A 27,429-nucleotide genomic window follows, 5' to 3' on the forward strand; every position below is an offset into this window, starting at 1 on the left:
CCAACACGCCTCGATTCAAATCAACATCCATTAAAAAGAAGGCTAAGGCAGAGACCAAAGTTCAGACTATCCAAGCACCAGACATTTTGCAAAGGTGCTTTAGGCCCATGTAATTATGTTTTTAAAAAACAGACACTTTCACCGTGGCATGTACTGAAAGCCTCCGTCTACCCTCCACAATCACTATGAATAGCCACACACTTGTAATGGGTTTCTCACTTTTTTTTCCTCTCTCTCTTTTGTCAGTATGTGACAGGCTACAGGAAAATTAATTTTAGAAGTTGGCTTTCTAAATGCATGCAATTACAAAACTGTTGTCCCCTTGGAGGAGCAGTTTATGAGGTGAATTTTATTTATTCCAAGGTCTTAGAAGAATAATGATAAAGTACTCTACAGTTTAATATACTTTGTGTGGTTGCCAAGCAGAGAGCATTTCACTCGCTTGTTGAAGAAACAGAAGGCCCAGTGGGAATCACTGAGTTTTGCAACTTTCCAATCATGTGATTAAATATAATTAAGTAAAGACAAGACCTTCAACTTTAAACCCTGCCAGTTTCATAGTGGAAAATCCTCATGACCTTTGCACGAGAATAAAATCCAACTGTGTAAAACTACGGACATAATAATAATGAATTTCGTGCTAATTAAAAAGTGATTCGTTACGCATAAAAGAAGCCAAGGCTAGTGTGTACCTGGGATAAATGCTATTTTAAGGAGAGTTCAGAAATTTCTAGATCAACTGTGGAAAGCAATGCATATAATTAACTAAATATAATGATGTCTAATTACATAGGTTATTGGATTCCCCAAATCTCCTTCTTCTTACGGAAAAAAAATCAATTCAGTCCACCAGGGAATTTCCCAGAGTCCTCTGCTACAGAAAGTCAAAGAACTGTGGGTTACGAAGATTGCAAACTCACAGTGTAAGGTGCACACTGCTGTTCTGTGGCAATGACCTTAAGAGATTCCCCAGAGGTGAGCTGGGTCAGCATACAAAACAGAAACACAAATAAACACTAGTTCGCATTGTGTCCCTGGACATGACACACCGGTGCCCTTTTCCTCTGTTGGCTAACGTTTCTGAGAACTTGTGATGGTTTTCTTTTTGATCAGGTTTAGCAGAGCAGATTGGATGACATGGTGTGGGTGATCTTTAACATATATAACCATGCCATATTGGTGACATTCAGCACTGGCCGCTGAAAACTAAGGACGAACGGAAAATGAGGAGTCACCTTGGAAAAGCTAATCCTAACTCAAGTGAAGACGTGGAAGAATTAAGAAAAGCCCGTCCCTTCCTCATGACTTTGGGCCATCTTCAAAGCAAGACTCGGAGTGATTCCTTAGTCCGCCTACTTTATCCACCTGTGAACTGATTCTAACGGATTCCTGTTCTGATTTGATTTCTGTTCTTTTTTGTTTTATTTTGTTTTGTGGCATGATCTCATTTATTCCAGGCTGGCCTCAAACTCATTATGTAGCCAAGAACTTCTGATATTCTCAACTCCACTGCCAGGGCTAGGATTACAGCCATGGTCCACCAAGCCCAGTTTACTTTAATGGGTTTTGATGGGGAATAGAGGCTTCTTCACCATTTCAAGTGATCCCATCTTAATCACTGCAGTCCGACTCAATGTTAATTTTTCTAACGACTACACATCACAAAAATGCCCTCTAAAAAGACCAACACGGTACTTCCACCAGTCAGACATGCTTTCCCAGCATGAGAAGCCTACCCTCTGCACAGTCTTCATCTTTGCACTATTTTGGGAAAGCCACTGGAAATTTCAACGTTCTCCTTCATCTTCTAGGAAAGACAAAACGGGGGGAAATGTAACAAGGAAGACCAGAGAGCTACATGCCGCTTTAAATCCCACACTAGTAAAGGCTTCTCTTGCCGTTATGTTTCATAACTACTCTACTTTCTCAGACTCACAAGGGCCATCTTCTCTATTACTAAAAACACTGTCATTATTTGAAGAATAGAAGCAGCCTAAAATTCCTGAAGTGGGACTCAAGTCACAGTAATGCCAACTGGAAACTTTAATGGGGAGAAAAAAGAATGACAATTGTTCTGTGGGGTGTAGTTCCACACTAGAAACTACATCTAGTTGGAAAAGTCTAGAAAGTTAGCTCTCTTTGGAATAACAGTGTCCCTCCGTCACTAGTGCTCGGTGGAGCGCATGGAATCCACCAGTAAAGCCCGTGTTTAGCATGTGTGAGACCCCAGGTACCTAGCACCCTGCCACATACAGCCCAAACAATTGTCTATCAACTGGAATTTTCAGAGGAAAGAAAAAATATCAAACAGATTTTTCAGCCAGAAAAAAAAATTATTCATGCCATATCATCGCATATGAAATGACTCTCTTCTAAGCACTTAAATTTTATTCATCTGGGAGGTTTGAGGTCTTTTAATAGGGAGTTGGAATTTTTATTGTGGCTGGAAAATGCACATCACAAATGGAAGTCAAACATCACTACAGAAACCCTCTGACGCAGTGTATGTCACAAGCAGTACAGATTACTGGAAATCAAAATATTCCCAGAAGCATAATTGCTGCCAAACCTCTCCCCAGAATTCGGACATGACCGCACGCTGAGAACCAAGACTCCGTTCCTGCACACATTCATTCTTTCACGCCCTGCTCCTGGAGAAAGGCAGTGCAGCAGGTAGCTGTAAGCATGAGAAGCATGGCCTGAACAAGATAAGTGGAAATCCCCGCCCGCTCAGAGATTTAGCTCTTTTAGGAAGACACAATAACAAGGTAGATACGAGGCTAAATGGTAAGAAGTGCAAAGGGTCAAAAATACAACAGAAGAACTGGGATAGGAGGTATAGGTGAAATGTTTCAAGGCAAAAGTCGGGTAATATTTGCATAACAACCTGAAGGAGGTAAGCAAGCAAGTCATGTAGATAGTTGATGGGTGCCTGGGAACAGAGAGGTGGCAAGGACAGAGTCCCTCAGAGAGCAGTACAACTGGCCATTGGGGCTCCAGCAGGCTGAACTGGAGGAAAAGAGACAGAAGGCTATTGAAGTACCTCAGGGTAGATAGTTTATAAGCATAATAAAGGCAGGTTTAAAGAGACCAACTAATCAGAAGGTTTTGCAGAGGCAGAAATTGGCCTAAAGCAGTGTTGAGCAGGAAATGCTGTGAGATGCTGAAATACCTGAGGATTTCAGAGAGTAAAATCAAATCTGCCAACTGATCAGAAAGCATGTATAAGGAAGGTAGGAGACAAAGAAGCTCTGGTGTTCTGGCTGAAGTATCCAAGACAATGAAATTATGTATTGAGATGGAGAAATCTGTAGGAGGAACAGGCCTGCATATATTAATGACATGACTGCAAATAGCCCTCCAATTACTCAATGCTGATTAAATAAGGAAGGAAGTCTAGAGATACAAATGCAGATGCCATCAGTATATGATGAAATCCCTTGAAATTTGAAGCATGGGGCCTCGCCTGAGCTATAGCATTGATATGCTGGGTACCTGGAGTCTGATAGACCACAGCAGAAAGAGAAAACTATTATGTTCAAAATAGTTATTTTTTCTATTAAAATACTTACCAGTATGGAAAGGTCATAATGAACACTATAAATTGGTATGTTAAATTAAAAATCAAAAGAATAACTATTTTTAAAGCAAGCGCTTCCCCAATAGTCAAATATTCAACACATATTTATGAGTAGTTTTTCTGAACCAGGCACTTCAAGGCTGTGAGAATACTAGAGTAAGCAGGACTGGGTGATCTCTGACTCTGAATGAATTCATGTAATAATGAAGGCAATATCAGAAATGGAATTACAAATCATCATAATGATCCCTAAGTAGGAGAACTTATCCACACTTTTCTCCCTGGACAACCTTCCACTATAGAAGCATAGCTTCTCTAGGATTGCATCACCACAATGGAACATAACTTCCCTAAAACAGATTTTAAAGACGGCAAAGAATGTAAGGCCATCTTGGTCTTTACAATCCCATATGACCAAACATCATAACTCGATCCTGTAATCTCAGTACTGAATAGACTGAGGCAGAAGAATTACCATGAGCTCAGGTCCAGCCTGGGCTTCAGAGTGTGATACCTGTCATCCTTCCTGGACCAAAATGAATCAAAAATGGAAATATTATAACCATTTCATTCAACAGTGAGTTGCCTACTCCGTGAACTGTCATTTCTTCGTCTTGCTGAGACCAGGGGTCACGTAAATTAATGGGTAGCTAACATTTGACAAGAAACAAAAAACAAAGTCACCCCTGTGTTCCCGTCAATGTGAACAAATATTTCAACATGAAAAGAAGAATCAAAGGGACTGTTAGAGGCACTGCTGACTAAACATACACAGGAAAGAAATTTTCGAGCGAGAAGATGTGTGTGGTGCCAGAGAAAAGGGAATCCCGAAAGACCTCTCTTGGCAGACGAGGAAACTGAGGCTCAGGAAGCCTAGCAACTGTGCTGAGCTATTTAGTGAACAGCAAAGCCAACAGCTGACTAAATCTTCCCAACCTGAAAGAGTGGGAGCCTCACTCCATGAAGAAAGAAAGGAAGAAATGGGAAGGGCTAGTAAGAAAGAGCCTTTGGTCCAGGATCGTCCTTTTGGAGGATGCTTTATAGATGCTTCAAGGTGCATGCTGCAGAGGGTTAGTGCACATTGTAGATTTAGTCTGCAATATGTATCTAAGTCTCAATGAGAGAAAATCTCTGTTGTGACTCCTAAAACCTTAGAAACTTGCAAAGCACTGAACAATTTATAAACCGTGTCCACACAAGCATTCATGATATGATTATACATATCACACAGTATATCTATATGGCATGCATCTTATATACCTGCATACATGTCATATGTAAAAGGTGATATTATTCATTCTCCTAAGAAAAAGGATCATGCAGCTTATGGGACAGAGTATAGAATTAAACTGAGGCATCTAACTTTCAAATTCAGTTGAACCTTCTACTTGCTTTCAGCTAAAAATTTAGAAGATAATGGGTCTTTATGTGAAATTATACCATCTTTGTCTTAGCACCATGTGTCCACAGTACCCCTTCTATCTGGGAATAGACAATGTCACAGAAGACCACACAAGATGTGTTCACATGTAGAGATGCTTAGAAATGTTTTTGGTCACAGCCTTTGGGTGCTAGAATTTATTATTGCCTTTATGTTTTACCACTAAATAGCCTATAAATTGAGATTGACTTCTTCATCAACAAAAGTCAAATTCATATAGCCCTGGTTACTAAAATATGCTCCAGCCATGAACAAAAGCTACCCTGCATCCACATTAATGTACAAGGACGGAAGGAACAGAATTCCCCTCTTCTTAACCCAGCATCACACCCATCAGCCACCTGCTGCAAAGGCCAGAGAAGGCAGCCTCATGGCTCATCCATTCGCTTCCCTGGGCCAGCACTGCAGTCAGTCAGCCATGCCTCACCTCGCTGTCTCCTTCCACTCCATCTCTTGTCCATCCACAGACAGCAGCTCATCGAGTTCAGTGAAGAGCTGAGGAGGCGCCGGACTGTCATCTTCCTCTCCCAAGATGAACCGGATGCGTTCTGCGGCAGGTGAGACTGCAGAAGTGAAAATACTGTGGTTAAAGACTGGCTGGTAAACCCAGAGGAAAGTGTAGCTTCGAGTTCTTCCTCTCTCCCCAAGATTATTGGGTTTCTCTTCCACAGTTTCAGCGGACATCCTTTATATCTTCAACTTCAAGCCCAAGAGAAATCAAAGCCTCTCTGTTCCTCTGAGCCAAACTGGATCTCAGTTCTCCGTCCTTTTCAAAGGACAGCTGTCTAGTCTTGTGTGGTTTATGAGAAAGAACCTTGAGCCCTCAGATGAGCTGAGGTCCAACCTCATGACTTCCCCTCCTCCTCACTTATGACCTATCCAAAATTATGAGACAGAAATCAACTGGAACCAATCACTTCTTCAGGTAGCAGTGGGAGGGATAAGAGAGCCCCCCAATCCTGAGATTCCTAGGCCAAGCACCTGCCCACCCTCTGCCCTCGCAGGTCCCTCGCTGCCTGTGACTGGGTAACAGGAAAGCTGACGAAGGAATATTTAACAAGGTGGGATCTCTTCTTTATATAATGGCAGTATCCAAAAATGTTTAGTCACACTTTGATGCACTTGAAAAACAAACCCAAGTAAAATATTGTACATCTGAAGTGGGGGGAAGAATCTTTTCCAACACACTTAAGCACATAATTGAATGGCCTACTAGCTCCTTTTGACCCTGTCTCCTGAAATCATGTAATGAAAAATTAACTAGAAATTTACCCAGATTGGGAGTTATTCTCTTTAAAGAGAAAGGAACAGGAGCACTTGGAGGCCACATTGCAAAACTAAGGCTCATGGACACTTCCATATGCCTGAGTAAAACCAATAATGGCAAAATCCAATAAATATTATATACAGATAAGCATATATCATTCATATATATCTGCAGGAATAGACATGTCAAAGCAGCCTTGGAAAACATGTAAGTCCCTACCATCTGAATGAAATCTATGAAAATGCAGGACAGACTAAGCCATCAACCAAAATATAATTACTATGAACAAATTCACAAGTAGTCAATCCAGTAATAAAAGCTAATTATTAAGTATAATGCATGCATTATCTAGTAAAAGGGAAGTAATGGAAAAAGAATGACATTGGCCAGTATTTAGGAGTCTCCAGAATCCCATGGTGATAGTACCACGAACAAAAACACTCCAAAGGGAAATTTAGAGGTATGTAAAAATGTTTTGAAAGTATATTTTTATAAGCCAGAAGTTCTTCTACTAAAATTACTTATTCAAAAACATATTATTTCAGAAATTTTAATATAAAATTGATAGTACTGTTTATAATTGAGGAAAATGTAAATCCTAAATATCAAGAAAAGAGGATTGGTTAAATAAAGCATGATACAAATATACAACAAAATACCATGGAGGCATAAACTGTGATGTGGAAAGGAGGGGCTGGAGATGTGACTCAAACAGAGAGTTCTTGCTTAGCATACTCAAGATCTGCATTTCAATTCCTTTGCATTAAAAAAAGTGAGGCTAGGGAGATGGTTCAGTGGCTCATGCTCTTGGCTCTTGCTGCAAAAGCATGAGGAACTGCCTTTGGATTTCCAACATTCAAATGAAAATCTGTCTGACAAGCCAGTCTACCCAAACAAGCCTACTCTTGATGGGAGATTCTCCTCTGCATGCTGTGAATGTTTTACTACCATTAGTTAATAAAGAAGTTGCTTTGGTCTATGGCAGGGCAGAATAGAGCTAGGCGGGGAAAACTACACTGAATGCAGGGAGAAAAAAGGTAGAGTCAAGGAGATGCCATGTAGCTGCTGAAGGAGAAAGATGACAGAGCTTTACCAGTAGGCTACAGCCTCATGATGATACATAGATTAATAGAAACGGGTTAATTTAAGATGTAACAGCTAGCTAGGAATATACCTAAGTCATTGACCAAAGAGTGTTGTAATTAATCTAGTTTTTGTGCAATTATTCAGGTCTGGATGGCCAGGAAACAAAAAGCAGTCTCCATTTACATCAGAAAGTCCAGGGTCAGCAAAACACAGTGTCTCAAAAAATAAGATGGAGAAGAAGAGCCAGGTGGTGGAGGCACACACCTTTAATCCCAGCACTTAGAAGGCCAAGGCAGGCAGATCTCTTAGTTCAAGGCCAGTCTAGGCTACAGAGAGAGTTCCAGGACAGCCAAGGGTATACAGAGAAACCCTGTTTTGAAAAAAAGAAAGGAAAAAGATGGAGAAGAAGCTGAGAAAGGCAATTTGACATTAATCTCTCATTTCCCCACATCCCCATGAATGACAACCTCATATACCTGTGCACATATGTTCAGAAATGTATACACCCACACACAAGAAGAGAAGAAAGTGAAAATAAAATATTCTTCTATGGGATTGCCACTAAAATACCATCAAATAAAACGTGAAGTAAAGATTGCCAGCTTATGGCATGTAAACACACAAAATCAAATGAAAACGCAATCACAGGCAAACTGGTCCTACTTGAATAATTTTTTAAAAATGTACGTTACAAGAGAAAGCCTAGGGTTTATGCAGTGCTACTGGCTCATGCCAACATGCATGTATGACAGTTTCCATGGTCTAGTAAATAACCCTAGTCCCTCAACAGTACAGTTCGCATTTCAGCTAACACAGTATATCCTCTTGTTCTTGCTTTAACTATAAACTTCTTGCTTTAAGTATAAGCTAGCACTTCCATCCACTAATCACTGCATAACAAACAAATGGGAGTTTTGATCATTGGCCAATCATGGTATTTCTTTAGTCTATCAGTGATTGGCCACTGAACACTCATGATTCAATTCATACACAGACATCAGAGTGTGTTGCCTTCATGTCTCCTCATGAGAAATCCACTTGGCACAGATAATCCAAAAAACGGAACTGGCCAACCAACATGAGCCAGTGGAACACACAAACAAAAGATGGTGGTAATTGAAGAAAACTCTGAAGCAGAGGTAATGAATATATAGAAGACGTCCAGGTCAATGGAATGTTGGCAATGCTTTCACTCGCCATGTGAGGGGCTCTGGATACACACAGGAACTTAATGAAGGCAAGCTCATCAACATACATGAAGAAAGTTGCTGCTTTTTGTTTTGGTTTGGTTTGGATTTTGGTTTTCAGAGACAGGGTTTCTCTGTAGCTTTGGAACCTGTCCTGGAACTACTAGCTCTAGTAAACCAGGCTGACCTCGAACTCACAGAGATCTGCCTGCCTCTGCCTCCCGAGTGCTGGGATTAAAGGTATGTGACACCACTGCCCGGCAAGGAAACGAGTTGTAATAAAACAATGACCATGCCTTAAAGAAAATCAGAGGCCATTTCTTGACACACAAAGTAGAAAAGACTATAATATTAGATGCTGATTCAAACTGAGAGAGCATGACAATGGTCACCAAGAGAAAAGAATGACTTGCTGTCCTGTAAGATACACCAGTGCAAGAAGGCAAACATTATTCACTAACCTGGTAAGATGTTATGAACAAACAATCCACTACATTCTTGATGTTTCTAATGTTTTAAATTATTACAGACTAAATAAATATTAGTTTCCCCCTCCAATTTTCCAGTACCTTTAGAGCCAACATCAAGAGAGCTTAATGATTTGAAAATGTTTTAAAGAAAAAATAACCTTTCACATAGATTGGTGAGGGCTCTCTGTGTTCATCCCAGCTTCTCTGGCCATTGTTTTCAGTTGTGCAACACTGGCCATTGTACAAGCACCGCATCTATCTAGAGGCATATTTACACTTAACAAATATACCTTAAAGTTTTACTGTGTGGGATTTCCTTATGTATGCTGTGAATACCATTGGTTAATAAAGAAACTGTCTTGGGCTAAGCAGGGAACAGAGGTAGGCGGGGAAAACTAAACTGAATGCTGGGAGAAAGGAGGCAGAGTCAAAGAGAAGTCATGTAGCCCCACTGGAGACAGATGGAACTTTACCCAGTAAGCCACAGCCATGTGGCGATACACAGATTAATGGAGATGGGTTAAATTACTATATAAGAGTTAGCCAATAAGAAGCTAGACCTAATAGCCTAAGCATTGATTTAATAAATACAGTTTCTGTGTGATTATTTCAGTTCTGGGCGGCCAGGACAAACAAGCAACCTCCTCGCAACAGTTTATTCCTAGCACTTATTTTCTTGCATTCATTTTTTTTCTAAACCGTAAAGCACCTATTATTATTTATGCATTCATTCAAGCAATGTTTACTGATCACTGCCTGCACTTTAAGTGGGCTTAGCTGCAGTCTCTACATATTAAACAGAACTCTGACAGAAAGATCTCTGTTTTCACCAGGCATGTAGAGGAAATAGACATCAACTAAGCAACTGATTAATTTGTTAAGTAAATCAATAAGTTCACACATGAACTGAGGGAAAAAATTTTTGCTAAGTATAAGTGTTTGCAGAACATTAAATTACGGTAACTGAATGCATATCGAAACAGATTACAATGACTCTGTTTTACTTCTATAATTAGAACAAAATGGCTTTGAATTTTCTCAACATCGCAAGAAGAAAAAAATATATAGTCTTAGGACTTTTGTGTAAAATATTTACAATGCCTCCTAATCACGAACTTGGAGAAGGTATTATTATAGAGCATCTGAGGAGGGTAATGAGAAAGTGATGGCCAGAACTTGGACGATGGTGGTGATCAGAGAGCCAAAATTAGTATTGACACTTGCTGGGGCTACTTGTAAAAAAAATATATATATATATATATATATATATATATATATATATATATATCTACCTTATAGATATGACTTTGAGAGTCATGGCAACTTGTGTGTATGTATATATATACATATATATATATGTGTGTGTGTGTGTGTGTATCAGGAGAGAAAGGTGCCAAAGGTACGCATAGTTTGCTTCAGTGATTCAAGAAACTTAAAGAATGAGAACACAAAGTCTACCTGCTTTACTAGAAACAACGAGAACATGAGGAATAATAAACCCTGTCATCCTTTTAGAGCCAGGCAGAACATCCATCAGAATACTGTCCTGTGTTTGATCCAAATGAATTAGGATCCTAAGTGAAAACTAACATAACGGCATCCTAAAGGAGAGAGTGAAGAGTAGATATTCACAAGGAGCAGGGAAGGAAAACTAACACACAGTCCAGTGGTTTGGCCTGCAGAAGTGAAATTGATGCCTCTTCGCAGCTTCTCTTATCCAATGAATCCTGTCTTCTCGTCAGAATACACCATGGCCTTCTGAACGTCTACAGAATTGCAGTGGTTCCCACATCACTGTGCTTACATCTGACCAGAGCCTTCATGCAGAATAACAAGCTGTCTGTCAGGGTTAGTGGGAGGCCTGTGCTCCCAAGCCCTTTGTGACAAGAAGGCACACATGGTAGGAATGCTGCCCAAACCATTGGTTTCATATGTATGGATGTCCATCTTGTCTCCCACAACAGCTCAGAACTATCTCCAGAGTATGCCTAAATATTTCTTGATCTGTTCTTTTATTTCTTCCTAGAGAAAACATTTGGAAACTTCTCCTCTCCTCTCTTGGTTTTCCAGTTGAGAGTTCTAATTTTTTTTTATTTATTTATTTATTAAGGATTTCTGCCTCGTCCCCACAACCGCTTCCCATTTCCCTCCCCCTCCCCCGATCAAGTCCCCCCCCCTCATCTGCTCGAAGAGCAATCAGGGTTCCCTGACCTGTGGGAAGCCCAAGGACTGCCCACCTCTATCCAGGTCTCGTAAGGTGAGCATTCAAACTGCCTAGGCTCCCACAAAGCCAGTACGTGCAGTAGGATCAAAAACCCACTGCAATTGTTCTTGAATTCTCAGTATTCCTCATTGTCCGCTATGTTCAGCTAGTCCGGATTTATCCCATGCTTTTTCAGACCTAGGCCAGCTGGCCTTGGTGAGATCCCAATAGAACATCCCCATTGTCTTAGTGTGTGGGTGCACCCCTCGTGGTCCTGAGTTCCTTGCTCGTGCTCCGTCTCCTTCTGCTCCTGATTTGGACCTTGAGATTTCTGTCCGGTGCTCCCGTGTGGGTCTCTGTCTCTGTCTCCTTTCATCGCCTGAAGAAGGTTAATATTCCTGAGGATGCCTATGTGTTTGTCTTTGGATTCACCTTATTTAGCAATGCAAATCAAGACAACTTTAAGATACCACCTTACACCTGTCAGAATGGCTAAAATAAAAAACACCAATGATAGCCTTTGCTGGAGAGGTTGTGGAGAAAGGGGTACACTCACCCATTGCTGGTGGGAATGCAAACTTGTGCAACCACTCTGGAAAGCAGTGTTTCGGTTTCTCAGGAAATTCGGGATCAACCTACCCCTGGATCCAGCAATACCACTCTTGGGAATATACCCAAGAGAGGCCCTATCATACAACAAAAGTATATGCTCAACTATGTTCATGGCAGCATTGTTTGTAATAGCCAGAACCTGGAAACAACCTAGATGCCCTTCAACGGAAGAATGGATGAAGAAAGTATGGAATATATACATATTAGAGTATTACTCAGCAGTAAAAAACAAGGACTTCTTGAATTTTGCATACAAATGGATGGAAATAGAAAACACTATCCTGAGTGAGGTAAGCCAGACCCAAAAAGAGGAACATGGGATGTACTCACTCATATTTGGTTTCTAGCCATAAATAAAGGACATTGAGCCTATAATTCATGTTCCTAGAGAGTTCTAATTTTATTATGGGGTGACTATATTCTGATTGAATTTAAGGCCTGCTGCAGAGAAGGAGATTTCATGCATGATACTATAATCATGGCCAAAAGCCTGGCTGAGGTACTGTTATTTGGCTAAATGGCCATGTTGTTGAATATTCTAGATATTTATGTTTATATGTATAAACATGGGTTATGCTGAACTTAATCAGAGAAGCCTCTTTTTTTATGGTGGGCAGCAGTCAATGACAACATGTATAACTTGTCAAAATGCTGAGAATAAGAGACTGAGTGCTCATCCCTAAATGATCATTATTCTAAACACATCACCAATACCACCACCACCATCACCCATCACCACCACCACCACTACCACAATCACCATCACCACTAACAACAACAACAATAACGCATCACCATCACCCATCACCACCACCACCACCACAATCACCATCACCACTAACAACAACAATAATGTATCACCATCACCACCACCACCATCACCCATCACCACCACCACCACTACCACAATCACCATCACCACTAACAACAACAAGAACAACAACAATAACGCATCACCATCACCACCACCACCACCATCACCACCATCATGACTCAGAAAACTTAAAGAAGAGGCAAAAAGAATGTAAGAGAGAGGATTAGAATTCAAATGCTAATTCTAACTGTATATAAGATTACTAAGTTGTATAGTATAGACATACTTTGTATATGTAAGAGACTTTGGGTCTAGATAATACTGGTGTGTAATGTTTTTATTTATTACAAGGTTTTTTTTTCAAATAAAGTTTATAAAAATAAAAACATAAATAAGTGCCATATAATAGGAGTTGTTCTGTGAGATGGAAACTTCTGGACCTGCTAAGGCTACAGCACTCAAGAACTCATGCCAGCTGCGGTGTCCTCAACAATATCAACCCAGTCAAAATCCCAGCAGAAAAGGGAAGGTGCTTTTCAGAACCCACCTCTTACTGAGGCGTTACGGGCAGTGGGTGGCTGGTTGGTCAGAGAGAATCATTATGCACTGAAGGTTGGGCCACCAGCAGATTTCTCTCCTGGTAGACACTGACGGATGCTCCAATGAATGGCCCTTACCTATACACATGCACAGTGCTAACTGGACTTTGTGAGTTATACAAAAGGAAAGAAAGGCTATGCAGATGGAGGGTGCCATGTTGGGGGGAGGTAAGAGAAGCTGAAGGGAACAAATGAGGCGTGAATGTGATCATGCTTGTTTGTACATATTTATGATTATGAAAAAATGCTCAAATATCAAGAAAAATTATTATTAGAAAGAAAATATTATAAAAGTTAAAAGTAAATGAAATTTTTAAATGAAGCTATCCCATCAAAACGGCATAGCTGAGATATCCCATGTTACTTTGTAAGATAATTTTCAAAATAAAAAGACAATTTAATTTTATAAATAAGAATTCTAACTTTTTCAACAACCCATACTAGGCATTCTCAGAAAAGGGCAACTCTCCTTTATCGTGGCCCTAGCAGCAGCAACAACAACAAGTGCACAAGCTCCTTCTTTTGAGCGAGCACACGACCTGTCCTGCTGCCTAGCTTCGCAGAGGTGGCTTCACAACCAGTCCACCATCCTCCTGGATGGCAGGCTCCAAGTTTGCCCTTCTCGGAGATCACCACAGAGTCGTGCAAATGGTTTCCACTTCCTGCACTGAATTAATAAGTTAGATGCGGCTGATTAAAGCTTGACTACTTCCAAGTGCATAAAAATACAGACATTTGCAAAGTGAAACCTTCTACTCAAAAGAAGTTACGTAAGTTTGGGAGAGTGGATTTAGTCTCCCCTCCCATTCAATCTACCTTTACATTATCTGCAAGGATGAAAGCAGAGCGATCATTCCATGTTGAATAAGCCCCAAATAAAACAAAATACACCATTAACAAAGTGGTTTTCCTCTACCGGAAGAACCTCCCCATACTCTCAGACAAAGCAAATCAATGCATATGTCTCTATTACAGTACGTCCACACCACCTCTTCCATGTTTTCATTCTTGATGCATTTTGTCTTTGCACACCTCAACGATGCAAATCCTCCTAACTTGTCCCTCACCCAAACAGATCCTGAAGCCTACCTTGTGAGCAGCCAAGTTATGCAAGAACGAGCAGATGGAGAAATGAGTACGAGAATGGAAAAATCAAAGCCTAAACAATACATGACCTGACCCAGTTCCTCAGAAGAGGTAACTGTCTAAGACTTGCCTGTGTTCTACTTTTTAATTGCTTCCTGGAAAATGATGTGACGAAGGAAAATGGAAACTGAGACCCGGAAATAACGTACCAACACTTTGGTAACATAAACACAATCAATCATCCTTGAGGATTCAGAGGAAACTGGTTTCAGGCGCTCCGCTTCCCAGACATCGAAATCCACCCGTGCTCAACTGCCACTCATAAACTGGCGTCGTCCTTGTATACAGCCCGTACTCCCCTTCCTCTCCAGTGCTTTCCTTCACACCTCAGCTATCTGCAATATCTAATACAATGAAAATTCCATGGGAACAGTTGTTACACTGTGCTGTTTAGGGAATAAGAAAAAGGTCTGCAGATACAACTAATTGTAATTTCAATACCTGGAGGTTAAATCCTGTCACAGATTTTGTGGCTATAAAGGAATGATCATTATTTGTGATCATCCAACATATGTCATGTGCTATAATACTTATTAAAAGATTATAAAGTATTTTAGTAATAACATCCCTGTCCTTAAGAATTTACAGATGAGAAGTTAAGAATTGACAGAGGAAATGCTATCAGTAAAAATGTGCCAGGTGGGGCTGGAGAGACCCCTCAGTGGTTAAGAGTACTGGCTGCTCTCGCAAAGGACCTGGGTTCAGTTCCCAGTAACCATACAGTGACTCACAACTGTCTGTAATTCCAGTCCCAAAAGTTCCAACACCTTGTTCTAGCCTCCCTGGCTATTATGAACACATGTGGTGCATATATATACTGCAGGCAAAGTATTCATATACACAAAAAATAAACAACTCAAAAAACATCTTAACATAATATGGAATAACCAATATCTTTGTGCCAGGTGTTGTGTTATTAAAAAACAGTTATACTATGTCAGGTATTAAATTATTATATCAGTCACTTTATGTAAACCTTTATGTAAACCTATCATACACAAGGACACCGTTTTAGTATGATAAAGGACTTCATCAAGATCATACGAGCCAATGATATGACCTCACCTTCCCACCCCATGCTGTTTCATGCCCACTTCTTAGCCACCACACTCATGGTTTGAAAATGAGACTAATCAAAAGAAAAACATGGTCAGGGTGCCATATGAGCAGGCAGACAGAAATGGATTGGATTTCAGAAGGGGCAGAAATCACCCTGGAGTATGAATTAGTCCGAAAGTAAGTTAACTCAACATTTGGTTCATTATCCACCCAAAACAATTTGTGAATGTGCCCTTTATTCTCAGCCTGGGAAGCATCCCACTGTGACCACCCTGCGGGCTACCAAAAAAAAATGTTTCTAATAGGAATAATGGCCATAATGAGCAATTCATTCAGAGAAGGGCAGGACTGCACAAAATTCCCTTCTGTGGGTTAAATGAGGACTGCTGGAGCTGACCCTTTCTCTTGAGCAAAGCCCATAATCTGAAGAAGTCCTAGCTCTCAGACCACAGGGTGAAAGGGAATAACTTCGTTTAAGCTATCAGTATGCTATTATCAACTGCTTTGCACAGTTAATATTTGAAGATTCATTTTTGTTCTTAATTGGTTGGTTTGTTTGTTTGTTTGTTTCTTTTGAAATAGGGTCTCCCCATGTGCCTTATGTGGCTTTTAAGAGATAATTCTCTCTCAGCTTTCAGAGTTCTAGGACTAAATATTCATTTTTGTTCCTGCATTCTGGGACCAGAATTTAAAGGTAGATATCATAGTCACTAAAGCTTCCACACGCTGTTTAATTTCCAAGCTACTATAGAACTATAAAAGTACATTTATATAAATAGGTGATTGATATGATAAATAGGTGTATGTAAACACACATACATGTACATTCCTCAAATTTCATTTGTCACATCTCTAAGAAATAATTAAAACAATGAAGTTTTATGAATCTACAAATGGTTAAAACACACCAATATCAGTGGCTATTAGTTTTGCCAGTTCAGCACCTTCAACTTCTATTTCTGGAAACAAAACTCCAATTTCTTTGGAAAACTCATATTTGTACTCCTTAGTTCTTCCAATGGTTTGGACACACTGCCCTACGATCTAGGTCTAGGCAATGAACATATCAAAACTCGGGGTGCCCCTATTGCTCTAGAGTGGTGCTTGTACCTCAGACAAGTAAGCTGGGGTGATCTAGAGTTAGCTTTTGGCTGAAACTCTCAGGGAATATGTCTGTACTTTCAGCTGAGAGACTAGGCAGTATTATTAAATGCTGTGACGTACAGACAGTCGTCCTACACCACCAAAAGTGAAGCTGCTCAAGAGTGTGTCAAGCACGAGAGACGGCAGACTCAAGGAAGAGGCCAGTTCCTGAAGTCATCATATGAATATTTTGATCAAATTATATCTGAAGTCAATTACTATGCAACCCACAAATAAGATGCCTCATCAAAATAATTAAATTGAGAAATATTTTATAAAATCCAAGTTCAGGAGCAATCTCTCCACTAACCTACTGTACCTTAGCCAATCAAAAAAGGAAAGTTATTCTCTGTTAATAAGCTAGCATGTTCTACACTGGTAGATTAGATGGTTACTCTTTCTATTTCAAATTATCCGGTAAACTGAAACATCCCAGTAGCATTCACTGAAAACTGATCATTTTACACATATGTGGGGATCTGTGTATTAATAAACTCACACTCACAAAAAGTTGTCAATTATGACATCCTTAATAGTCCAGGACATTATTATTCATCTGGAGATGCCGAACAGCCCTAAGAACATGAGTTTCAGAATCCTACCGAACTATCTCTTACTTAAAACCCACTGACCCTGGCCCCAGCTGTACAGCACAGCCCATGAAACATCCATTGGCAAGTGTCTGCTGACTCTACAAAGGATGTTTCACATACTCATCCTTCGGACTCCATAAGGAAGCCCAATTAATGCTCTCTGTCTACAAATGCCCTATGACGGGGATGCCACATTTCAGATGGCCACACTGGAGCCAGTCATGCCAATCTCAATACCCTGTCAAGGCTGTCAAGTCCCAAAGTTCCCAAGGATGCAATAATGAGGCACCAAGCAACCAGAAAGAGGGAGCAAATGCAGAGGCAGGGAGTCTAAATGGACATGACAAACGAAGGGAGTTTAACAGGTCAGTACAGAGCTCAGAGTGTGGTCTGTCCCTCCTGAACTCAATCTTATATCTTTTGACACCTATAACATGTCAAGTAAATTTCCAGCAAAAAGTAAGAACTCAAGAAAGAGGAGGTTTTACAGGCACCCCCATTCATCCGTATTTAAGCACTAGGCCTAGGGCTTATCTGCCCTGTTAAAATTATGAGGCCCCAAGTGCCCTGCGTGCCTGGGTAATCGTTCCTTCTGCTTGTTGCTTGTAACTTCCTCTAGCATTTTATTCAGATCAAATTACTTTCTCCCAAAGGCCCAGCTATATCCAGACTCTTCCTTTCATGAAACAATAAATTCATTTTTGCTGTTGTTTGTTTATCCCAGTTATAACTGGGCATCGTGTCCTACATAATGTGTAAAGAAAAAATACTCAAAGGATATAAATTACATGCTAACAATTATCACATTTACCAAGTAAAAAAGTATTGGTATTTCTTCCTTTCCTTATTTTGTTTATGTGTAAGTTCTGAATTCTCCTAAAATTAACAGTTATGTCATATTTATACATAAAATAAACCAATTGGGTTTTAAGTTGCTAAATTGAGAACATTCATGTCAAATTAGTACCAGACACTCCCCTAAAGTAGTCGAGACTACATAACTCAATTACCCTCCCCAAGAGCCAACACAAACAGAGCCCCACAGCACTCGCCTTCACTGCTATCTAGGGACTGGGACAGTCAGATCTAAAACACACAAGACTGGCCATGGGTCTGAAAGTTGGTGGATGGAGCAGGTACAAAAGACCATGGACACAGAACAATGGGCTTGGGATGGAAGGCCTTACGCATGTGAGCAGAACAGGAGCCATTTCGTGACTCAAATAGTTGAGAATACGGTCACTCAGCAAGCTTCTCCTGAAAGCTCCAAAGCTCCTTCCACATGTCTCAGCCATGGTGAATATTTTCCCTGACTCCCCTCCCTCAACAGTGGTTCGCTTCTTTCTGCTCTGCCAGAACTTTCCGTGATAAGATTGAAATGAAGAATCCCTCTGCTTAGGAGTGAATACATCAGCACTTTTTCCAGGTTCAACTCAGAGCAATTATCAGCACAATGTATACCCTGGGGCTTCTAAAGTCAGACGTGATTCTCATCAACATTGAGAACTATTCAAGAGTCCCAAAATAAGCTCCTCAGACTCACTCAAATGCAACTATTTTCTATACCGAGGAGCTAAATTTATAGCTCCAATAATAGTGTCACAACCGCCCTGCTAATGCTGCCATTAAATGACTTTTCTTATGTGGGTACAAAAAAGACATCCTCCTTCCTGCAGCCTCTCTTATAAAATGTGTGAGTGCAGAGAGGCACCAAGCCTTAAGGAACCTTTACAACTTCTGTCTTACCCTTGCTGCCAAAAAATCTTACCCATCTTTCCTGAAAAGCAGCATTGAGAGATGTGGTGCTTAAATAGATTGTTTTTAAGCGCCAGCAAGATGGGTCAGTGGGTTAGGGAACTTGCCACCAAGACCAGCAACCAGAATTTGATCCCCTAAAACTACACAATGGAAGGAGAGAACTGACTCCCACAAGTTGTTGTCTGCTCTTCATACATGTGCGTGCACATATACACACACATGTGCACATTCACATGCCCACACCAAATAAAAAGCAAATGAACATTTTAATACATAAACAATCTATTTAAAGGGGGTTATGGAGATGAGAACATAAAAATTCTGTATATGTCTGTTTCGTTGTTTTAAAGAAGACATTCTTCACAGAGAGTGCTCTGCAGATCTTGATAGAACTCTGGATGTAATGAGAGAAATGCCAACAAGATTCCACAATCAACTTTTCTTCTTGTCTGCTTATTTCTGTTCTGAGTCAAGGGTCCAAAATTAGTGGCAGCGATTCTCAACTTCTGTGAAGTTAATTATATTCTCAGCAAAGTGGAAAAAAAAATAAAACAGGTTCTCCAACACTTCCTACTACTCATCTAGAGCTTCGGTCTGAAGCTCATTCGCTTCATAAGACAGTCGGGATATCTGCCTCCTCCAAAACTCATGCTAAAGCTAAGTGACACCGCACAGACATTGAAAGACATGACCTTCAAATACTGTTACAACAAAAATCCAATGCTAATGCCTTGCTTTCTTTTTCTCTCTTGCCATGAAACCCCTTCCATCATGAAAGCCAACACCAGATGCAGCCACCTTATACTGGTCTTCCTAGCCTCCACAACTGTAAGTCAATAAATTTCTGTCCATTATAAATGAGCCACTTCACAGTATCATGTTCTATCATCATCAAAAACACACTAAGACACCTGGTTACCCAGAAGACTTCATGACGCCAACCAATAAAACCAAGTCAGAATTTAGAGGCCATTTGTAAAACCTGAGTTCTACTAATAAAGAAACGGCACAGGAAAGACACGAGTCTAATGTAAATTCTCATGCTATCTCACCAAGCACCTTCTCAAATATTCAATGGAGATTTGCTAGGTTTATTTTTAGTAGGTAATTAAGTGGGATCAGCTACATTTGGGGGGCATTTTTAGAGTACAGAATTTTCATTTGTTATAGACAGAAACTTCATCCTAAATCATCCACTTCATTAAACTACACAAAGCAGACGGGAAATAGATTAGAGTGAACATGTGGTCTGTTTAGGGACTTTCAATTCCCATTAATGTGTGCTACACGCAATGCATGTAAGAGCAATGTCAACAAACGTAAAAAAAAATTCCCATCCACCCAATATATCTCTACTATGATCTTCACATGCAACAGCTCTTGCTTTCCTAAGTTGAAAGTCTGTGTCTATTATTTCAAGTCATCTGGAGGCAGGTCAGTTCATCAGAGTGAGGTAAATGGACGCCATTTCAAAAGCGATTATTAATGGTTTCCTGTTCAGAATGAACCTGCTGAGACAGTACTTAGTGACTTCTGAGGCTTATGGTAATATGGTAGATGGCTACTCCTTAATTGGAGGAAGAGCATCCAATTAATTAAATGTCAGTCCTAAAACTTGGTTTGCTTTTGCCTTTTTCCAAGACACTCCCCTCTTCAGATCCATTGAGTAGCAGTTTTCTTTGGAAATCTATTTGTCATAAATATATTTATGATGTTCTCCAGGATCAGCATAAGCTTGGATTTATCTTTCTAAGAATTATGTTCATAAAAGGACTTATGAACTTTATAAAGTGAGCAGTCATCTGAAATTTGCCCTTTTCTTGGGGGGAAAGGAAAGAGCTACTGAAAAAAAGCAGGCTGAGAAAAAAATGACAAAGTTATAAACTATTTATGGTAAATACCACAGCCAGCCCAGGATCGCCTACCAAGGCAGTGTGTTCAACACTAATGAATGAGGTAAGGCAACTCTTTTTTTTTTTTTGTGTGGTTTTTCGAGACAGGGTTTCTCTGTGGTTTGGGAGCCTGTCCTGGAACTAGCTCTTGTAGACCAGGCTGGTCTCGAACTCACAGAGATCCGCCTGCCTCTGCCTCCCGAGTGCTGGGATTAAAGGCGTGAGCCACCACCGCCCGGCAAGGCAACTCTTTAATGCTAAGGTAAACATGAGAGATGCTCAGTGGGTATCTTAACACAAAATTAACTCAAGAATGTGGCTCTTATGGTAGAAGATGGAGAGGAGAGTGGTTGTTTCACGGAAATAAGCTCACAACGACCAAACCTCATTGACAGTATGTTTGAAGTCCCCCAAGGGATCAAAAAAGTGTTTGCTGTGACTTCTTCTCACAGTCCTGGAATGGAATCCTTCATCAACTGGAGACGGTGACGCTCTCGACTGTAGGGTTCTGCACATGCCTTCCTGTCCTGTGAGGGCACAAGACCTCTATGTCGTGTGACGAAACAATGCGATGTCAGACCCCACAGAGAGAAATGGGATCTGAAATTTAAGACCTGGATCCAGCAGATCCTGGCTCCACGTCTGCCTGAGGAAATCATCTCGTTCCCTCTGACTCAATTTCTACATCTTTTTGTCATTAATAACAGGAAGAGTGGGGAAATTATAGAATTTCCACTTCTGACTCTAAAAAACAATCTACTCAGAAAGACAAGAGTGTGACCCTTCATGAAATGATCTCCCGATACACTGTTCATTCCATACTTTGGGTCTCTCCTTTGAGAATTAACAATTGGTTTTCAATTCAAAGCCAGATTGACTCTGAGCATCACTGGGCTTGGATGGAAGAGAGGACGCAAACCTCAACAAACTTTACCATATGCTTGCCCGGTTATTAGTCAAATGTATACCGTAAGTACTAACTAGCAGTATCAAAATGCCAGCTACCAAAAGGAGCTGCAAAATGCGTAAATTTTTATCGAATTTCTCACCCATAGTGGTGAAAAAAAAATCAACCCCAGTTAAAGGGACTTTACTAAATAAAGAGTTATTGCCATATAAGCAACTAAGTCAGCCCTGAGTACTTCAGAGGAATCACACAAGGAATACCGCACGTGATTAACAATGGAAGCTCCAGCGGCTGAGCACACACCATGATTCATAGATAAAAGGAATAACTACACACAAAACTGAAGGAAGTGAATCTTTTATGTAGAAAAACAACAGCAACAAGTTGGTAACAAGTTCAGTATCATCTGCCTTTCCTATCTGTCTAGGGATAACAATTTAACTTACCTACGTTACAAGTTAAATCAAAAAACAACAAAAAAAAGATAGAAAACTATTTTGGACTTGTGTTTCTCTCTATTCCAAAGCTAAAACTTTGAAAACAATTATTTGGTGTACACTCACTCTTAGGAGTGTGCACTGACTGAACATGTCCACTGGGGCATTTTTCTTACAAAATGTGTAATTCTGTTTTCCACTCTCGTAGATTTTCGGCTTCTGTCCATTTGCCACTACTCACAATCCTCTCCAAACAGCAGTTACTAATGCAGGGTCACTGACGAGAATCATCAGCTGACTTTCTACTTCTTGAGGGTGGGCAGGGCGGGTTTGGCAAACCAGTTTAAACTGTGATGTTTGCATTGGTTGGGCTATTTGGTTAAGAAATATCACTGAACAAAGTTAACTATTAGTGAATAATACCTGTGAACTTTCCTCCATTAATCCTCAGAACACTCCCAGACACATGCTCCCTGTGTGTTCAGGGAGGTGACATGTGTCGCCGGGGTCACACATGACTAACAGGGAAGCCGCCTGAATCACACATCACTTACAGGTGACGTCGAGGCAGAGGGGCTGGGATGAAGATCTGTGGAGAATGAAGCCCAGACTCTCCCCTTTATGAACTGTATGCCTTGGTTTCTATTCCTAACAAGTTTATGAAAACAGAAAACTCTTCAAAAGTTCCTGTTTCATGTCTTAAAAACCAATTTTGCCATTAGCTTGAACTCTTCAAACCTGAGACATGTTGGAAATCTTAAGAACACTTTTATTTCCTCTCTTTAAAGCACCCAAGCACATAGTACAATCGCCTTCTAATGAGTGCTAAGCTGTTCTGGCACTGTTTGGAGTTGAGCCATTATTTCTTAACTTTTCAACAAGCCATCCATTCTAGTGTCCTTAATTTACTTTCCTCTGACTTTAAATAGCCTGAAAAGCTGTCTAAATTCATTCCAGAGCTCAAATAACTAAGCGTATAAACTTGTCAGATTTAACATGGAGGGTTAACAAAAATTTGTTTAACAATCAGATAAAATCACAGAAACACACACACACACACAAGCAGAACTGGGCAGAAAATGATTGTTACTGATCTGCAAAACTTATCTGTCTACAGATACATCAATCAACTTTCAAAGGAAATAGGAAAGACATTCACCACAGGGAAAACCAGGTAGTACAGCAACCTTCAAGGGCTGGGTGCATATGCCTAACCTTCGATGGGGTTTTTCTAGATTCTCATTGGGCAATAAGAACAAGATCTACTGAGCCAGAATAGAGACACACACATGCAACATTCACAGTGTCATCAAGAGAAATAGATAGATAGATAGATAGATAGATAGATAGATAGATAGAAAGGTCTGTGTTTTAAAATGGCCATTGCCACCATTCTGCTAGACAATCCCACTTCCTTAATCCCCTCCATGGTTGAGCCATGTCCACACACACACACATGTCTTGAGGCCCATCTCTCGGCAACACAGTCCATTCCTGTTGAAAATCCTCGCGCTTCTACATTACAAGTGCTGGAAATGAAGATAATTGCTAAAGTCCAGAATGTTTGGAGGGAGGATTTTCTTGTCGACATCTGACACTGCCACTCCATTTCAAGAGTAAGGCAGTGAGCTAATAAATTGAAGCCCTCAGATGACACTCTGTCAGAACATCTGCAAACGTTTATTTTGCTGCCGCAGTTCAGCTGAGAGCCATTCCTACTGAGATACAGACAAGGCTATAATGTTGATTCATGCTTTTGCGGCTTCAAAACTTAATGACCGTAACTTTTGTTTTTTTTAAATGGTTTGGAATTACTAGCAGAATGCCACCTCCAACTGGTAAATACAGCAATTCCTGGGTTCTTAAAGGCATGTTTCTCTGAAGTGATGGGTTCTAACTGGTGCAACTGTTCCTTGGCCCCGAAAGTGGGGAAACACCACTGTCTGGTTAAGTGAAGAGGTCTTAAAGCTAGAGCATCAGAGGGTTTCCTCATTAAACGAGTATTTTCAATTAAAAATATCAATGCTATGGTCACTAAATCTGGCAGGGTATGAGCCATCCCTTTAGTCTATTACATGTATGATGTTATATTGGGATAACTCAGGCATTCACCCAATCTCAAAATCTCTGATAAGCTCTGCACTTTGACTTGAAAGACTTAAAGACTCTCGTGGATTTTTCAGTTGAAACAAAGAGTTCTACATTGACTTTATTGTAAAATAAGTCTTTCTGAATATCCAGATGAAAGGGATTCTTCAGGTTAGTCTGTCGAGTGTCCCACCCAGGAGCAGCTGGAGCCACATCCTCAAAGGGGGGCTGCCACCTCTCCTGGAGAAGGTCAACCCTGGGGTCGGCACCATGGATTCACGATGAGTGTACCACAGTCCAGGCTCGTGTGACTAACTCTCACGCATTCCTTTCAGGTTCTTGTCATAATCGGGGTAATGATTATTCAATATCCCCTTTCTATTTTTCTGCTTTGCTTGGAAACACAGCTCAAACCAAAGTACTTTTCCAGTTCAAAATAGTTCATTGCCTTCTCAACCAAGGTGAGGTTTGAATTATTAAGAGAGTAATCTTGGATAAGTCAGCTCTGCCTAAATCAGTGGTATTTGCCTGGGTCTTAGATTTGATACTAATGGACACAGAAAAGATGAAGAAAAAAAACCAAAGAATTCTGTGGGAAAGGGAGGAACCAAGAAAATCCAGCCAAATTTCCAGTCTCTCAAGATAGTCATTGTTTGGCTTGATAATTTTATAAATTCCAAGAAAATCAAATGTATTATTATTTAATACATTTGGCTTATCCAAAGTCCCTTCATTGCCATGGATGAGTAAGAGATGACTATGGGCCTAGTAGGTTGATTCACAGATTCTTAATGAGTATCTATCATGTGCAAAAATTGTGCACATACTAAAACACTCTGGGATCAAGGACTTTACATTTCAAAAAGGAAGAGTCTACATGTCCGAATCTAATTACAATTGTGTTTTAATTTACTTATGCATCTAAGCACATGTACAAAATACTTGTTATGTGCTAATCCCATATGGGATTGTTATGTGTTAATTCCATAACAGAATAATGTTGCCAGATTTATTTTACTCAAGGCACTTGGGGAGGTTACATGTGTGGGCTTCAGTACACTGGAGCACAGAGCATGAAAATGCATGAAAACAAAGAAAAGAGACTATGGGCAGATTCTGGAATAAACTGTGAATGGCCCCATATACTTTGGTGAGGCATTTAAAATGTATCCTGCACTACCAGTAAGCAGTACTGAGGGTGTCAAGCAGGTAGTGAAAAAAAAAATGGCTACATGTGTTTTCTCTTATCTAGTTTATCTAAACAGATAAATGATAGATTATTAGATCATACATGCATACAAAGATGATGGATGGATAGATAGATAAATAGATGATAGGCAGATAAATGAATGGATTTTAGGTAAACAGATTATAGATACATGGATAGATTAGATAGATAGATAGATAGATAGATAGATAGATAGAAGACAGAAAAAGATCTACATACATAGATGATGGATGGATGGACGGATGGATGGATAGATGACAGACACTAATACATACACAGATGATAGATGGATAGAAACATATATACATGCATACATAGATGGTGGATGGACAGATAGATAAATGATATAGAAGTAAATTACATGAAAGCAGAAGTGGGTCTTGTTGGGGGAAGGAAGGGAATTAGAGAATGGAGAGGAGGAATAGAGAAAGGTGATAGAGAGATATGAACAAAGCACATCTCTATGAAAAGATCAAAACAATGTTTTGTACACCAGGTGAAAACACGACTTAAATCTAAGAAATGCATGTTTTAGAAATTTGTCTAGGACAGTGGACCCTTTGACAAGATGCTCAGCGGTCCATTCTGAGTGCACTGTAAAGCTGTGGTCAGTGCCACACACACCTCTCACACTGGCTCTTTTTTGCATCTTTGTTTTCTCAGCTGCACGCATTTTGGGAGCTTTGCTGCTTTCTCCCATCTGCTAGATGCTTCTGATGCGTTCTTAGCATTCTTTTGCAGTTCTATCAGAGATGCATCACTTCTATGGATCAGACAACATATGATAAGAATGTACTCCCCATATGTCTTCGCCTGCCCAAACAGGTGAAGCTAACTTGTAGCAAACCTAAAGTTAGCATTTCTGGCCACATCCCCATCAGTAGGGAGGCTGCCCCTGGGAGTGGCCTAGAAAGGCGATCCAGAAAGCACAGAGCCCCACGTCCGCGGCTACTCTCGTCCTACATTCGTTGCTACTCACCCTCAGTTACAGGCTGAAGAACCTTTACGCTTTCCAAATACTGAAGGTAGCATCGCAAACAAGCAACTATTCAAATAGCACCCCTGTAGTATTACCTAAACCTGCCTCATGATACGATTTTTCCAGAAACAGATAAAACTACAGATTTCCAGGTTTCTAACTCTCAATGGGAAGATGGTCGAGAGTCGATATTTTCACAGAGAAAATTTAGTTTGTGGGTGGCATCACGAGCTAAACTAGATGGGAAAACCCTAGAGCAAAGTTTCTCTAACAAGTTCCTTTCGAGTAAAATAGAATTAAGCACACATTTTTCTCTTAAAGACTTTAATGAAATGTAAGCAATCACTTTAAGTAATTGCCGCTCATTTAATGTTTACTGAAAGAGTTTACAAGTAATTCACATGCCATTTTCTCAAGTCTTCAGGCTTGCTTGCCTTTCCTGCCACGTATTAAATGGCTTGTTAACTATTAATAAAGGAGGAAGGAAAATCAGGATCTGGAGGTCATTTGAAAAGTTAAAGGAGCTGCCAAGAAGCATGCCAAAGCTCCTTGTGGCACTAACTAGGGCCAAGAGTAGCCCATGGCAAGCAACGTTACCTACAAGAAACACCTTTCTTGTTGCCACAGCCATTCACAATATAGACAGAAAATTAATCTAAGTGAGTACCAGCATTACTGGTAAAGATCTAGGGACAAAACAGTATCTAAATGAAAAATAAAAATTGTTAGCATCTATAAGTTATGGATAGTAGTGGTGTTTAGTTTCATTTCATTATCCCTGCATTTTTGCCATTTAATAATGCCAGGTGCCATTGTTATCAACACTTTACAGCTAAGGAAACTGAGGTAGGAATGGAAAAGCCAATGGAAAAGCACATTAGGTCAAACACCTAGTGAGTGACAGAGCCACCAACTAAGCCCAGGCAATCTGAGCCAGAGC

The 27,429-nt window shown here is 40.2% G+C and overlaps 1 protein-coding gene across 4 annotated transcripts in view; it reads right to left on the bottom strand.

Annotated features, from left to right (window-relative positions):
- Positions 1 to 27,429, bottom strand: part of Slc4a4 (solute carrier family 4 member 4) — a 331,040-nt gene that overhangs the window by 192,847 nt on the left and 110,764 nt on the right. For all 4 annotated transcript variants that reach the window (XM_041671195.1, XM_041671197.1, XM_041671196.1 and 1 more), the window contains exon 4: positions 5,449 to 5,584. In XM_041671195.1, the coding sequence (XP_041527129.1) occupies positions 5,449 to 5,584 (136 nt within the window). The remainder of the gene's footprint in view (positions 1 to 5,448; positions 5,585 to 27,429) is intronic.

The sequence above is a fragment of the Microtus oregoni genome, unplaced genomic scaffold (assembly GCF_018167655.1).
Source record: "Microtus oregoni isolate MIOR12 unplaced genomic scaffold, Mior012 000021F_ref0000039, whole genome shotgun sequence".
In the NCBI taxonomy this organism is placed as follows: Eukaryota; Metazoa; Chordata; class Mammalia; order Rodentia; family Cricetidae; genus Microtus; species Microtus oregoni.